At 41.0% G+C, this 14,126-nt stretch overlaps 1 protein-coding gene across 1 annotated transcript; it reads right to left on the reverse strand.

The window, feature by feature from the left end:
* Positions 1-3,997: 3,997 nt before the first annotated feature.
* cunh8orf76 (chromosome unknown C8orf76 homolog) lies at positions 3,998-8,854 on the reverse strand. The gene is made up of 8 exons (XM_069656865.1): positions 8,738-8,854; positions 7,992-8,093; positions 7,293-7,436; positions 6,498-6,548; positions 6,213-6,357; positions 5,920-6,055; positions 4,794-4,926; positions 3,998-4,685 (listed from the first exon to the last, which is right to left on the reverse strand). Exons 1-8 carry the CDS (start codon positions 8,840-8,842, stop codon positions 4,509-4,511), a joined length of 993 nt encoding a protein of 330 aa, XP_069512966.1. The 5' UTR covers positions 8,843-8,854; the 3' UTR covers positions 3,998-4,508.
* Between the last annotated feature and the right edge of the window lie 5,272 nt (positions 8,855-14,126).

A 14,126-nucleotide genomic window follows, 5' to 3' on the forward strand; every position in this document is an offset into this window, starting at 1 on the left:
ACCGGGATTCGAACCAGGAACCTTCTAAGGCGACAGCGCTAACCACTGCACCACAGTGCAGAGTTTTATAACTCTAATTTGTGGCCGCAGTCATCAAAAAAAAAAAAAAATTCTCGCAAAAACCTGTAGTTTCTGTCTCGTTTGCTCATAACACAGAATATGTTTTTTGCCGTCAGAAGCCCAAAAGGAGCAAGTAGAAATATTGAATAATTGTTGTCTTTGTCTTGCGTTTTTTTGTGTGTGTGTGTGTGTGTGTGTGTGTGTGTGTGTGTGTAGAAACTGTCAGTACGCAGTGTCGGGGGACAGACATACTGTGCAAAGACAGGCAGGAAGCTGACTGGTCAGATTGCTGAGAGTTTTTTTATCATTGACTGGACTGAGGTGCTGACTGGTTCATACAGGTACACACACACACACACACACAAAAATAAACTGTATATTTGCATGAAACCACAGTGAAAATGCATATCATACATAATGCATGTCTATGTCATGTCTGTGTCAACTTTACCTTTGTCCCTTCTCCTTTTAGTTCTCAGCTCTATTAAAGCTTGTGTGTGTGATTGTGTGTCTGTACGTGTGTGTTTTGTCTCCTCAGTTTCTCCTGGCTCACCTGGCAGGTTCATCGCAGTATGGCTATTTTTATGAAGGGCAGCAGAGTCGCACCATTCGAACAAGAATTCCAAAGGTTGTACTCCAGCTCCAAACCGGTCTCCGACTTTGTTGATTATATCCCCCTGCCTTGTGCTCACGGTAACACTGCTGTCAGTAGGTCCACAGCGAGTCAGATCAAAACACAGCGCCACAGGGATTTGACAGAGGATGCTCAAAACACAGAGACAAAACCAAACATGCCGGTTTTATCTGAAATCCAACGTCTTGAATTGGAGTGCAGCAAAGGTGACACTCAGCCTCTACACAGAGCAGACACTGGCACACAAGTGCAAGATAAACCTCCTCAGCTGGGCCCAGACCCTAAGGTTCAGCCTCTGCAGAGTGCCCCTGTGTTAAAGCCGAAGGAAATGGTGGGAGCTGTTTGCACGCTGCATGATGCACAAACACCTGTGGAAGCTCTGGAGAAGAATCCAGACCAGATTAAGACCCCTATCTCACAGGTTCAGTCCCTTCTTAACAGGCTCACCGTCACTGCAGCTGAAAGAAATGCGAGGGCTCAAGAGTCACAGCCTCTGCAAACTGCACACGGACAGCACAGACCTGCCCGGTATCAGTCAACTCTCAACACAATGTTGAATCTTAAGCATAATGTGGGGACTGAAGGTCTTCTCTTTCAGCAGAGGAGTAGAGACAGAATGCCGGAGCCTTCAGGAGGGGTTTTTGCAGGTCTAAGACGACACTGGAACTGCTCACTTAACTTTAAACCAAACATGGACTTTGTATCTGAACTGTCTCCTTCAACATCACAGCAAGAACAAGCAAACACAGCCCTGCGCTTCCCTTCAAGCCACCCAGCAGGTGGACACAGATCAGGGATACAAATGTCCTCTCAAGCCAACAGGAGACACAATCAGCCTCAGAGGCACCACCAACCGCCCCTCCTGTCACACCCCAACACACACACCCCAGCCTCCATGGGAAGCCAACTTAACCCTCAGCTTCAGTCAGACTCCAAGCTGTTCTCTCAGCTGCGTCCACAGCCCCTCTCCTCCCAGCAGGTGGACCCTCCTCCAAGACTAAACTGGATGCCCCAGAGTCACGCTGCAGGACCCAGACTGGTGGCTCGCCAAAGCTCCTTCAACGCCACCTACACTATGGGACAGAACACGGGCGCACAGGTGGGCTGGAGGCCATTTAACAGCAGCACGAATCCAGCATTAGGAAGGAGCAAGAGCATGAATGATAGACACTCAGCAGGCTTTAAAGGAGCAGGCCGTAACCAAACATAAGCACGACCTGACAGTAAAGCAGAATAATCCACCCTCACGTGCAGGAGACTAAACTATACAGGACCATGACACATAGTGCATTCACCGTGTGTGGTGTTGCAAAGTTATATTATGAATGTGTTTTAAAATGTATATGAACTCAGTTGTTTCTCTTGTTGGTTTGTTTTGTGTTGGTTTGCATTTGTATGAAATGTTATGTACAAATAAAATTGAATTGCAAATTGAAATTGAATCTCTGCTTGTGAAACATGTTTATTCTGCTGTCTAAAGCTGATATATAATGTTAGAATAGTTTGTTTTTATTCCTCCAAAATTAAGACTTAACAAATGTGTGAACTATTTTTAGACCATCAACTTGTTTTTTGAACATTATTTTCTTTAAAACAAAATTTAAATTTGCAAATACAATCAAGGCTATTAGCATCCTCAATGTTTTTAAACCTGGAAATGATGGGGCGCTGGTTTAGCTCAGTTGGTAGAGCAGGCACCCCGTGTACAGGCTACAGTCCTTGAAGCACTGATCGCAGGCTCGACTCCCGGTCTGCCGATCATTTGGTGCATGTCATCCCCCACTCTCTACTCCACACATTTCCTGTCTCTCTACAGCTGTCCTATAAATAAAGGCAAAAAGCCCCCCAAAAAAATCAGGTGCAGTGGTTAGTCGCCTGACAGCAGGAAGGTTCCATGTTCAAAACCGGTTCAGACGAAGTGGATGAGTTTACATGTTCTCCCCGTGCATGTGTGGGTTCCCTGCGGGTACTCCGGCTTCCTCCCACAGTGCAAAGACATGCTCCTTAGGTTCATTGGTGACTCTAAATCGACGGTAGGTGTGACTGTGCCTCTGTGTGTCAGCCCTGTGACTGACAGGTAATCAGTCCAGGGTGTATCCCGTTTCTCGCCCAATGACAGCTGGGATCGGCTCCAGTCCTCCCCGTGGCCCTGAACAGGATAAGCTGAAAAGATCACAGATGGATGGATGGATGATTTAAATGGTAAATGGACTGTACTAATATAGCGCTTATCTAGTCTTCCGACCACTCAAAGTGCTTTTACACTACATGTCACAATCACCCATTTACACACTGACGGCAGAGGCCTAAGTGCCAATCTCTAATCAGGATCTAATCATTCATGCACAGTCATACACCAATGGCTATGCCTTCAGGAGCAATTTGGGGTTCAGTGTTTCGCCCAAGGACACTTTGGACATGTGACTGTAGCAGACAGGGATCGAACTACCAACCTTGCGATTGAGAGACGACCAACTCTACCACTGAGCCACATTTAAGATTGTTTTTGGGCTTTTTGCCTTTATTGATAGAACAGCTGTAGAGAGACAGGACATGTGGGAGTAGAGAGTGGAGGATGACATGCCCCAAATGATCAGCAGACCGGGAGTTGAGCCTGCGATCAGTGCATCGAGGACTGTAGCCTTTATACATGGGGCGCCTGCTCCACAAACTGAGCCAAACCAGCACCCCCAGCCTCCCTTATTTAGAGCGTAATCATAAAACACTAACTTTAAAATATGCATGAAGGACATCCTTCTGCAAACTCACACTCACAAGTGTCTCCAGTTAAAAGGTGATTAGATGATGCTACATTCTGTGATGTCATCCAGAACAAATGAGGCGTTCATCATCCTTTCATCACAGAAACAACAGAGGGAAAGTGTTTTTGTACATACATTACTGAAAAGGCTTATTAAGAAACGATGTCCAAACACCAACTGCTCCTCAAGTGTTATTTTAGAGTTTATATTTAAAGTTGAAGAAATTGTGTTTTTTCAGGCTCTGCTTTAACACCTTTAAAATCCACCTGGCTATCTTTCAGGAACATTTACCTTTGAGCAAAACAACTTAGAAGTAAATAAAAGATGTGAGGGCTGATCGTGGGAACAGCTTTTGCTCGCGGCAGACAGCTCCTGAAATGTAGAGATTAATGCTTAAAATAACTTCAATGTTTACAACAACAACGCTTTGTCACAGTGCTGACTTGTTATAGCAGCAGCACAGGTGGAAGTAACAGCACTAACGGCTCTGTTGAATATAAGAGGTGTATGCCAGCATGTACAATGCTAGAACTCTGCAATATTGAAAAAAAATGAATTATTTTATTAAAATCATTTCAAAGACATGAACATGTTAAGGCATTAGTTACACTTCAGGCAGAACATTCAAAGAGTTGAAAATGTCTCACTTTGCTTCCTGTCTCAGAGCAGAACTGAATCCCTGTTCGCTGTGAATAATTCAACACACAGTATGAGGCGGATGAAACATTAATGGGCCTGTGCTTGTGATAATGAAGGATTAACTACATCCACTGTACAGTTCTCCCTGTGTGAACATTAAGACTTCAGTTACATTTTAACAGTGTGAATTTTACTTGGATATTGGGGGGTTTTCTGTGTTACTTTGAGATCGTTAGCTGTCGACCTGTATTAGCGACTTCTGTATTTCCACATATCCATCAGTCCCAGTTGACCTAAAGTCCACCAGTTTTAGGGGTTGGATTTGGCTTTCATTTCGTCCAGTCTGTTTCTTTTCCTGCCAACTTCCACCTGCCTGTCAGCCACCTTGTCTGTAAACAGGCATCACTGGAGCGTCAGGACTTTGTGTCTGTCTGTGTCTCATGTTGATGTCCGTCAGTCTCTAACACTCCCGTCAGTAAGATCTTGTTCCACCAGCGCTCCCTGAAGCTCTGCGTACACACACTGACCAGGCTCTCCCCGTCCTGGTAGTCCTCCCTCATCTTCTCGGTGATCAGATCCTCTGACATCACCTTGAAGATCAAACAGACAACTGTGTGTTAAAGTGTAACACTATCCATCTACTATAACTTTCAACCTATCTGAAATTCAAGCATGTATACACAGAAGTGAGTCCTCACCTCAGTGAGAGCTTGCAGGGTTGTTTCTTTGGGATTGAGCCGCTGTAACGCCTCATCCGTCGTCTGTAGAGTGCTTTCACTACGCTGCAGCACAAAGGAGGACTGCTGCTGCCGAAGGATCTTCAACAGGAGTCTGACAGAGGCAGAAGAGACAAAGGGGCATTCAGATATGATTTACTAAATGATGTGTCGAGCCACCTTATTACAATGAGGTATTTCAAAGTTGTAGATTTCTTGTTTATGTAAAAGTATTGATAAGATGTTAAGTAGAGATGGGAGGTTTGACTCTTTTCACTAACTCTAAAAGTGTGTATGAGTCACTCACTAAAGAGAGTCGGGTTTTTGAGTCACTCGAGTCAGTCACCCAGAGCTTGAATCCCCCACCGGCCCAAGCGCCCACTGAGCATGCGCACTAGAGACTTCAGTCGCCTGATCAGGCCAACTTCTGGTTGAGCACTCCGCTAACATCAATGGAGATTAAATGTAATCGTGCAGCTCTTCTAGACCTTCTGATTGTTTTTGGACCTAATTGATCAGTTTCTGATAGTAAGGCGAGTCATTTCGCGGAGTTTGTGACACTCGTTTTCCCATGATTGAGTGCAGAAAAAGTTCTCTTTGTGCCGTGTGGGACCAGGAAGTTGTAATAACATCGTCTGATCACTATGTGGCGTGTTGGGAGAGCGGGTACTGAGTGAGTGAGTGAGTGAGTGAGTGAGAGGGATTCAGTGACTCATTTGTGTAATTCAAGTCAACTTCAGCTCAGGGCAGGGAGTGAGCTCCGGCGTTGGACTGTGGGAGCGAGTTAAAACAAGCACCAAAGTGGTTGTTTTTCTCACAGGGCGGGGCTTATACGGTAGTCTTGCCTCAAATTCGCAATTTGCAGTGAACAGGTTAGTGAAGATGGGGGCTCGTGACTCCCAAGGCAGTAAAAAGAGTCGTTCATTTTGAACGATTGACTCATGACTCACACATCGGTAATGTTAAGCCCACAGGCTCCTGTGTGTCAAGTTAACCAAACATCTGCTCCAGATGCTCTCTCTATTGACTTTCAACTATTCTACTTTCTACTATTGAAATCTGGATGAATCTTTGTGTCTTGTATGTGATTATAATCACATGGCTGTACCTCGTCCTGATGAAACATGTGCAAGCTTTCAGCCAGAGTCTGTCCTCGTCGAGCTCTGCTACCTCCTCTTGTTGCTCCTCAGTCTCTCCGTTATTCTGCTCCTCTGCTGATTCACACCTTTTGAGGCAACATGGTCCTAGTAAAGAAAAATACAGACCATCACATGAGACCATGAGGGCAAATGATTCACTTTCACAAATGTTTGTGAAAACAAATCAATGATCAGCAAACCTGCATCATTCACTTTTAACAAATGTTGTGGATGGTTTGAAAGAAAATTAATTCCATCATACCTGTGGTTGTGTTGCTCTCCAGCTGCTGCAGACACGTCTGTCCTAGGTTGTACCAGTGCCAGGGGTTAAAGGACAGCAGGCTGCACAGCTGCTGCAGAGACGACATCTTTGATCCCACCACTCCAAAATGCTGGAAGATGCTGACCTTTAGAAGAAGTTTGGATTTCAGTTAAATCAAAATACTACTACTTTTCCACAGAAGGGTTTTAAAACATAAAATTGGTGGGAAAAGTGTGTTTGTGTGAGTGTGTGTGTGTGTGTGTGTGATTTCTGGATATAGCTGACCTTGAGCAGCAGGAGGCTGGTCAGGTGACAGGTGTTGGAGGCTTCTTTGCTCTGGAGAAAGATTAGGCACACGTTACAACATGACTGATTTGTTACTGTTAATTTAGTAGGCACATGGCTTATCCATCACAGAAAATACTTGATCAACTTAAGCTCTATGTTTTTATTTCATAAATTATAAAGTATTTAGGGATAGCGCAACAGACATCCATGGTTTAAGAAAAAACTGCCCACAGAGAAAGTAACAATGAACTACATTAGTGGACAATTTAAACCAGAAGACTGACAACAAGCAATTATTGACCCTGTAATATTTGTGTATAGAAAAGTATTTACGTAAGACACCCGACTTTTTATTTTTTGGGCTTTGTAAAGACATTTAAGCATTAACACATTTATCTTTATTAGCTCATAAAGCTAAGGAAGAAACATTGACCTCTTTTTTTAAGATTATTTTTTGGGCCATTTTTTGCCAGGAAATATTGGGAGAAAAGAACGGGGGATGACACGCAGCAAAGGGACGAGAACAGGAATTGAAACCTGCGGGCGCTGCATTGAGGACTGTCACCTCTGTATATGGAGACCTGCTCTACCCTCTGAGCTAAACCGACGTCCCAGAAATATAAACTTCTCAGCACATTAATTAAACTGAACTAAACAGCATTCAAAGTCAAAATTTTTGATTTTCTCTAACATTAAGTTATATATACAAAGGACTTCACAAAGATAGTTCCACTTTCAGTCACTCAGGTGGCACACTTGCTCTGCATAGAATAGAGATCATGGAAGATTTACCAGTAAGTGAGCCAAGTCCAGCGCTCTGTCTCGCTGTCCCAGTTTGGTGCAGCATCGGGCCATGCCCTCCAGTACGTCTCTTCTGATGGTCATGTTGTTGTCTGCGATCCACTCCAGGCAGCTGCTGTACGCATCCAAGGCTTTCTGTGCCCACCACACCATGAGGACAGAAACACAACAAGGCTGTTTAACACTAAGTTAGCATGTCATAACAGCACTACAAACGTACTGAAAACTGATTTATTTGAGAGTGTGCATATACAGTAATTACATAGCTTGATAGGAGAAAGTGAATTTTTCAAACACAGCAGATAACAGCTATATTCAATATTTAAATAACTCGATCTGCTTTTATTTAATGAAATCCTTTGTCTGTAAAAACAGCTTGTTATTGTTAATATTAGTTTTTAAGTTTTTGAATATGTCATGTCATTATCGGACAACAGATCCGTTGGACCACACCAACTCCTGTATGTATTTATGTCAACAGCAGATCTAAGGAAACATTTAAATACTGGCTCATGATTAGTTTTACATAACAGTCTTCAAGGACCATCTGACTTATAAAAATGTAAATTAACTAAAAGCTTCCCTTGTTTGTTACTTGCTACCAACTTTACTGGTTTGTCAGTATTACTGAAAAGTCCCAATGTTCGTGTACAATCGTCCAAAATAATAAAAGATTTACTGCTCATGTACCTGATGGTTTCCCTGTCTCACAGCCAAGTCTCCTCTAAACTTGAAGACTTTCTGCTTCTCCAGAGGGTCATCTGTATCCAGAGCAGCGCTCTCACAAAACCACTGCAGGGGGAAACATGATGAGAGGAGTTTTTAAAAACATAATTTTTCTTACTTAATTTTACTACTAGTCTATATGCTACATGAGATCCTTTTGATCGGTTGATGCAGCTCTGTTGGTTGTTCCTAAATCTCGTCAGGTAACAAGGTGACAGAGCTTTTGCAGTCAGAGCCCCCAGACTGTGGAACTCTCTGTCCATCACAATAAGACAGGCAACAACTGTAGTTGTTGGTTTTTTTAAATCCTCTCTGAAAACCTTCTTTTACAGGAAGGCTTTCATGAAACCTTCATTTATCTCCGGTCTTTAACTGTCATGTATCTAATGTATTGTGTATCTAATGTCTTTTTTCTGTGTTGTTTTTATCTGCTTTCCTTTTATCTTTCTGTCAAGCACTTTGTAAACTTGTTAAAAGTGCTGTATAAATAAAGTTTATAATCATCATTATTATTATAAACTACATAGTTATCATAGGAATATAATGTATTCAACTTCCGGTGTTTTAATGCAGATTTTCGGCTTCAATTGTGTTACATGACGTTTTTCTATTTACATCTTTATCCAGTAGCTAACCCTTCAGTACAGTCTTCTTCACCCATACCCCTCATAAGCAGCTGTATGTGATGTTAGCCAGGTGAGCTCTCTCACCTCTGGCTCACACAGTTTGGCGTTGTAAGAAGACAGCGGCAAAGAGACTCGGTCCCTCGCCTCCAAAAACACCGAGTCATCAAACGTGCTTCCAAAAATCTCCATTCGGAGCGGAGAAACGCGAATAATCCCCAAAACGTGAAAAGACGACAGGCGTGTATGAAAAACAGCTAACTGCAGCCCATAAAATGTTTGTTTACACCCTCGTGGTTACATACACAGTCCTTCCGTATAATATGCACGGCAAATAGACTGTCAAGGATCAAACGTTCCGGCCAGAAGGTTTCCGGCACAAAAATAACACAAAGGCACATCTTCATGCAGGGTTATTATAATTAACAAAGGCTAAGACTAAAACTAGCAGTGAAAAAATAATTGCGTTTCCTGAAATAACAATTAAAACTAAAAACTAAAACCAAATAAAAACTACAATGAACAATGCAACACGAACTAAAACTAAATAGGATTGGACAATGTTTATAGTATGCAGAATGCAAAGATTTTAGATGAATTAGGATTTATTTAAGTTATAAAAACAGGGTCTATTGAAACCATGATATAATATAATTTACAGGTACAGTGGATGTTTGTGTTTCAGGTAGGGATGCACGGTATTAGATTTTTTGCCGATATCCGATATGCCAATATTTTACAACTCATTTAGCTGATTACCGATACCGATATTTTTTTCCCACACACCTAATTGCAGAGATCCTCAACTCTCTTCTGTATTGGAATTAGCGTACAGTATAATGGTGATACTCTAATCACATTTGTTACAACGGTCTGGGTGACGGGTCTTGAGATGGTTAATCAAGTTTGTAGGGTTGAAAGACTTTGCCTTGGCTCCTCCTCGCAGCACCGAAACTGAGCAGTCATTGCAAATAGCAGTTTTGCTATCTATTTCGGACACTTTGACAAACGTCCACATCACGTACATTTTGGCTTCTAACTCTCTCATGCTGCAGGTGGACACACGTGACGTCATCACGCTGCGCCGCGCAGGTCTTCTTCGCGCCGGGGACAGTGCGCCAAGGTCGGGCATTTAATCAAGTATGCAGCAGCCCATTATTTTATCGGTTAATTATATCGGCGGATATCGGCGTGTTGGCAGTTCATATTTAAGCCGATATCGGCCGATACCGATAACGTGCCGATAATATCGTGCATCCCTAGTTTCAGGGGTTGTTTCTTACACTATGTGACTGGTGTTTACTATTCATCAGAGTGACTGTCTCTGGAAAAAAAAATGGGTGCATGACACATGCAGAACACATCGCCAGACAGAGAGCAAATTGTCCAATACAACTTTATTTGAAACCTTATTTATTTATTTACTCAGTACTGACATTCCAAATATAAATATAAATGTTAACATTGAATTCTGCAAATAGATAGGTTTTATATTAGCATTTCTGTGCATTTAAGAGAAATCCAAAACATTTCTGTATTTTTCAGATATATTCCACAGCAGAGCTACAATCAAAAAGAAAAAAACAAATAGCCCATTAAAATACCAAGCATCCACTGCAATAAAAACAGTTCTTAATATAAAAAAATCCATGATAAGATCACCCAAAAGTGCAAAAGTGTCACAACAGCTAATTTATTAAGTATTATACAAGAATAATATTGAAGTGTACTTAATTAAAAATAAGACTAAATGGAGACAACTTTAAACACATAAACATGGTCAACAAGCTAGGTTTTATTCATGGCATAAATTATAGTTAAAATACTTAGTGAGCCATCTATATGCTTCAGGTGAGAGTAGAAATGCTGCTGCGTGTCATCACCTTCAACACAGGAGGAGAAACTGTAACAAAACAAAAAAAAGGTGATAAACAAAACATTGATTTTTTTCTACTTTGCGCAGATGAAATTAAATGTCTTGTAGACACACTTGCTGAACCAGTGTCCCTTTTGTGCCTGCATGGCCGCACTCATGTTACACTCTTCCTTTTTATTTTTTTGATCCCAGTGGGTGAAACACATGGGATGATCGTCGACCCAGAACCAGAACCCCAGTGTGCAGGTGTAGTGAAGGCCGAGCCACACAAAGGGAGTGTCTGCTTTCTGGGCCTCCAGCTCGGCCCAGGCCTGGCTCTCCTCATTAAGGATGGAAGCCAGGTCCATGTCTCTGTCTCTGCAGTAGTACAGGGCGTCTTCCCATATCATCTTCTGTTTGATCAGCTGGAAGGGCGATTCTAGAAAAAAATAAACTCTTAAGTGTGAAATATTCAAAGTGAACTGAATCTTAATACACACATTTTGAGAAGGGTAAGAGTGAACACACAAGGATTTTTAATTTGAGAGCAGTCATCTACCAGAGTTTCTTAGAAAACGTACTTTCCTCTGATAATGTAATCATCCTAATTATAAAGATGACTCAAGTGTTTAATCTTTTCTCATCAGAGGTTTCAGAGTATAAGACAAAACGTAATAGAAGGAAAGATTTCCTGAAAAAATTAACATCATTACAACACAAAAAATGACCCCAACGTTAGAGAAATACAGTACGTACATACAGTATTAACTGGTCTCTCAGTCACTGTTTGTTTGCACTGCCCTGAATAAACATCTCACTTGGGGTGGATGAGAACAGGTATTGTACCTTTTCTTGTGCCGCACACCTTCACCTCCACCTCACACAGAATTAAATGCCTCTCTTCCTTTGAGAACACGGTGATGTAGCGTCCTGACAGTTTTTTTTCACAATCAAACACATTCCAGTCGCCTAGGTTGAAGGCTGTGATGTTTGCACACCTGGAAGACAAAAAAAAAAACATGAACAAACTGTAAGAGCGAGAGAAACAGAAAGGGGAGGAGGAATGATGTTTGTGGTTCTGTGGGAGGAAATTTCTTATTTGCTTCTTTCTTAAAAGGAAAGTCCTACAGAAACAGTGATGTCCACTGTGAGTTTAAATCCATACAATAGCACAGGAACAGTTATCAGCGAGAGACTGAGACTAAAAAACTTCATCAGTGTCCATTGGGGCTTTGAAGAAAACTATACTGCCTACATGTAAGATTCTGTACAAAATAGTAGTAACAGTACTGGAAATGCCTCCAATACAGCCTAGAATGCAGTATCAGCAAGTAATCTCAATGTTCTCATAATTTATCAGCCCACCAAAAATCAAGATTCTTCTGCTCCAAAACAGTAGCCTACAAAATATATTTTGGCTTTCACTAGTAACTACTGTTTAGAGCAGGAAAGAAAGGTTGACTTCAGGAAATGTATCCTGTGATGATAATTAAGATAATAATGTGGGTATAAACAAAATTAAGCATATTTTGTATTTAATTGCACTAATATCTCAGAGCTACTCAGCATTGGCCCAAGATAGGAGTACAAGTAAGTAAGTATCTTGGTATCTTGCAAGTACAAGATAGGAAAAATATCAGAACGTCTATTTAGCAGAACAGCTGTTATTTTAAAATTTAATTATGTTGTTTTTGTATTGCACTGGTATCGGAAAAATCGAAATTTGCCGATATGCAGACATTAATTCAGACTTATAACTTAATTTACACTTTAAAGCTCCTGTGAGGAACTTTTGGTTTGTGTTGATTTTGGCGCCCCCTGTGGACAAAGCCGTACCTCTTCTCTCTTTGCTGATTTTGTCCTGTACATGCTTAAGTGGTGGTTTTTAACAACAAATCTCATCCTGCTTTCTATAACAGTCATATGTATCACTCACTTTAAATTTTTGCCCTGGAAAATGTAAATAAAGGCAGCGTGCAGTTAATCGCTCTGTCTGACGCCTACCCCCCGCCAGCAGTTTCAGGCATTAAAAATAACCATATAGAAATAATCAATCTTGTCGCTCATGGCCTGGTTTGCTTTTGTAGCTCATATAGAGCAATCAAAATGACTTTCAGTCTGTTTCATAACAAACGAAAAATTCCTCTCAGGACCTTTAAGTCCATTATTAGCAGGAAAAACCTCTTGAAAAGTTTATGACGATTCTAATCCGTGAGGTCGACCTTAAAGTCATACGATACACACGATTTAAAGTAACATGAATATATTACAAGCTGTTGGTGGTGCCGTTTTTCTTGCGAGAGTTCCCAATGTAGATCTGAGTGTTGGTCATTTGGATGTTCTCCTGCTTTATGTTGTAAATCCTGATGGCAGAAATGTCGTAGACACCCAGCAGGTCGATTCTCCACCAGGAGTTCTTCTTATTTAAGGTGTGAGCACACTCCTGCTCATTCCCATCGATAGCTCTCTCAGAAGAGTACAAGACCTCACCCTTAGTGTAGACTGATGACTGAGAGGTGTTCCCAGTCAGGGTTAGATTTTGCACGGTGCAGGGAGCTGTAGAGGAAAAAAGAAAAAAATCAGAAAAGGGTGCTTAAAAATATTGTATCTTATTTTATTTTTTTATAAAGGAAGTGAAAGGATATGTAAACTAAGAGAGTAAAAGTCCTACCTGCACTTGCTGTGAAATGAGAGAGGATAGTTTAAGTTACTTCTTAATTGCAGTCATGTCAAAGTTATTGTCAACTATTATTGGCATGTAAAACAGCAGCAAGCACAGAACATGTATGGAAACTCTTCAAGTCAAATCCTCTATAAATAATGACATCATTTGTGCTTTATTAAAGCGTGTAAAGATGAATTTAAAGTAAAAGATAATGATCCATTATAAAGCTACTTACCAATCAGAGAGACGAACAAAAGACTCCACACCATCTTTACTGTGAAGAAAATAAAGCAACATCATTAGATGTAGGGAAAATTAAATGTTCAACACAGATAAATAAACAGATCAGAAATTAAGCTTTCGGGTTAATTAAAATGCATAAGTGTATCTACCAACATATATAAAAAATTAAATCAAGGTTGCGTTAACTTCCCTCACCTTGTTGGCCTTCTTCTCTCTCCAAAATAATTTTCATATGATGCCCTCCCCCAGCTACAGCTGTGCTTTTCTCCCCCGATATGAAAATGAGGATGTTCTAAATATTTCAGTCAAAGAACGTCCAGAGGAATATTTACATCATGTTGAAAAGCCCTCTGTTGTCAATGCAAATGATAATGTTTTTTAAGGTCATGTTCATACTTCGAATCTATTCAACCTGATGGTTTGAATTGCAGTTTTATTGCAACAAATGAATGTTCAGGTAAACAAAATAAGGAACAACTTTGTATTTTCAACAACAGACCCTGCGCCACTGATGTAGAACAACAATGTAGAAAAATGAATCTCTGTCAGCAAGTGTGATATTAAAGGGGCCATATGCGTTTCAGATTTTTGGGTGTTTATTGTTCACAGTGAAAAAGTGAAAACTGCATAATTCTGTGTTTTTCCAGAATTACATTTTTAAAAAAGGTTGCCTCTGAAATGGGCCGTTCAGAACAGCTGCAGGTTTCTATATT

The sequence above is a fragment of the Semicossyphus pulcher genome, unplaced genomic scaffold (assembly GCF_022749685.1).
Source record: "Semicossyphus pulcher isolate SPU_LCO1_2020_fin unplaced genomic scaffold, fSemPul1.0.p SCAF_9, whole genome shotgun sequence".
Classification (NCBI taxonomy): Eukaryota; Metazoa; Chordata; class Actinopteri; order Labriformes; family Labridae; genus Semicossyphus; species Semicossyphus pulcher.

Excerpts from the sequence above, each read along its gene's own strand:
- cunh8orf76 (XM_069656865.1), bottom strand. The coding sequence starts at position 8,842 with ATGGAGATTTTTGGAAGCACGTTTGATGACTCGGTGTTTTTGGAGGCG. Across the intron at positions 6,549-7,292 it reads TGGACTTGGCTCACTTACTG|AGCAAAGAAGCCTCCAACAC; the intron begins GTAAATCTTCCA and ends ATCTTTCTCCAG. Across the intron at positions 6,056-6,212 it reads GGAGAGCAACACAACCACAG|GACCATGTTGCCTCAAAAGG; the intron begins GTATGATGGAAT and ends TTTCTTTACTAG.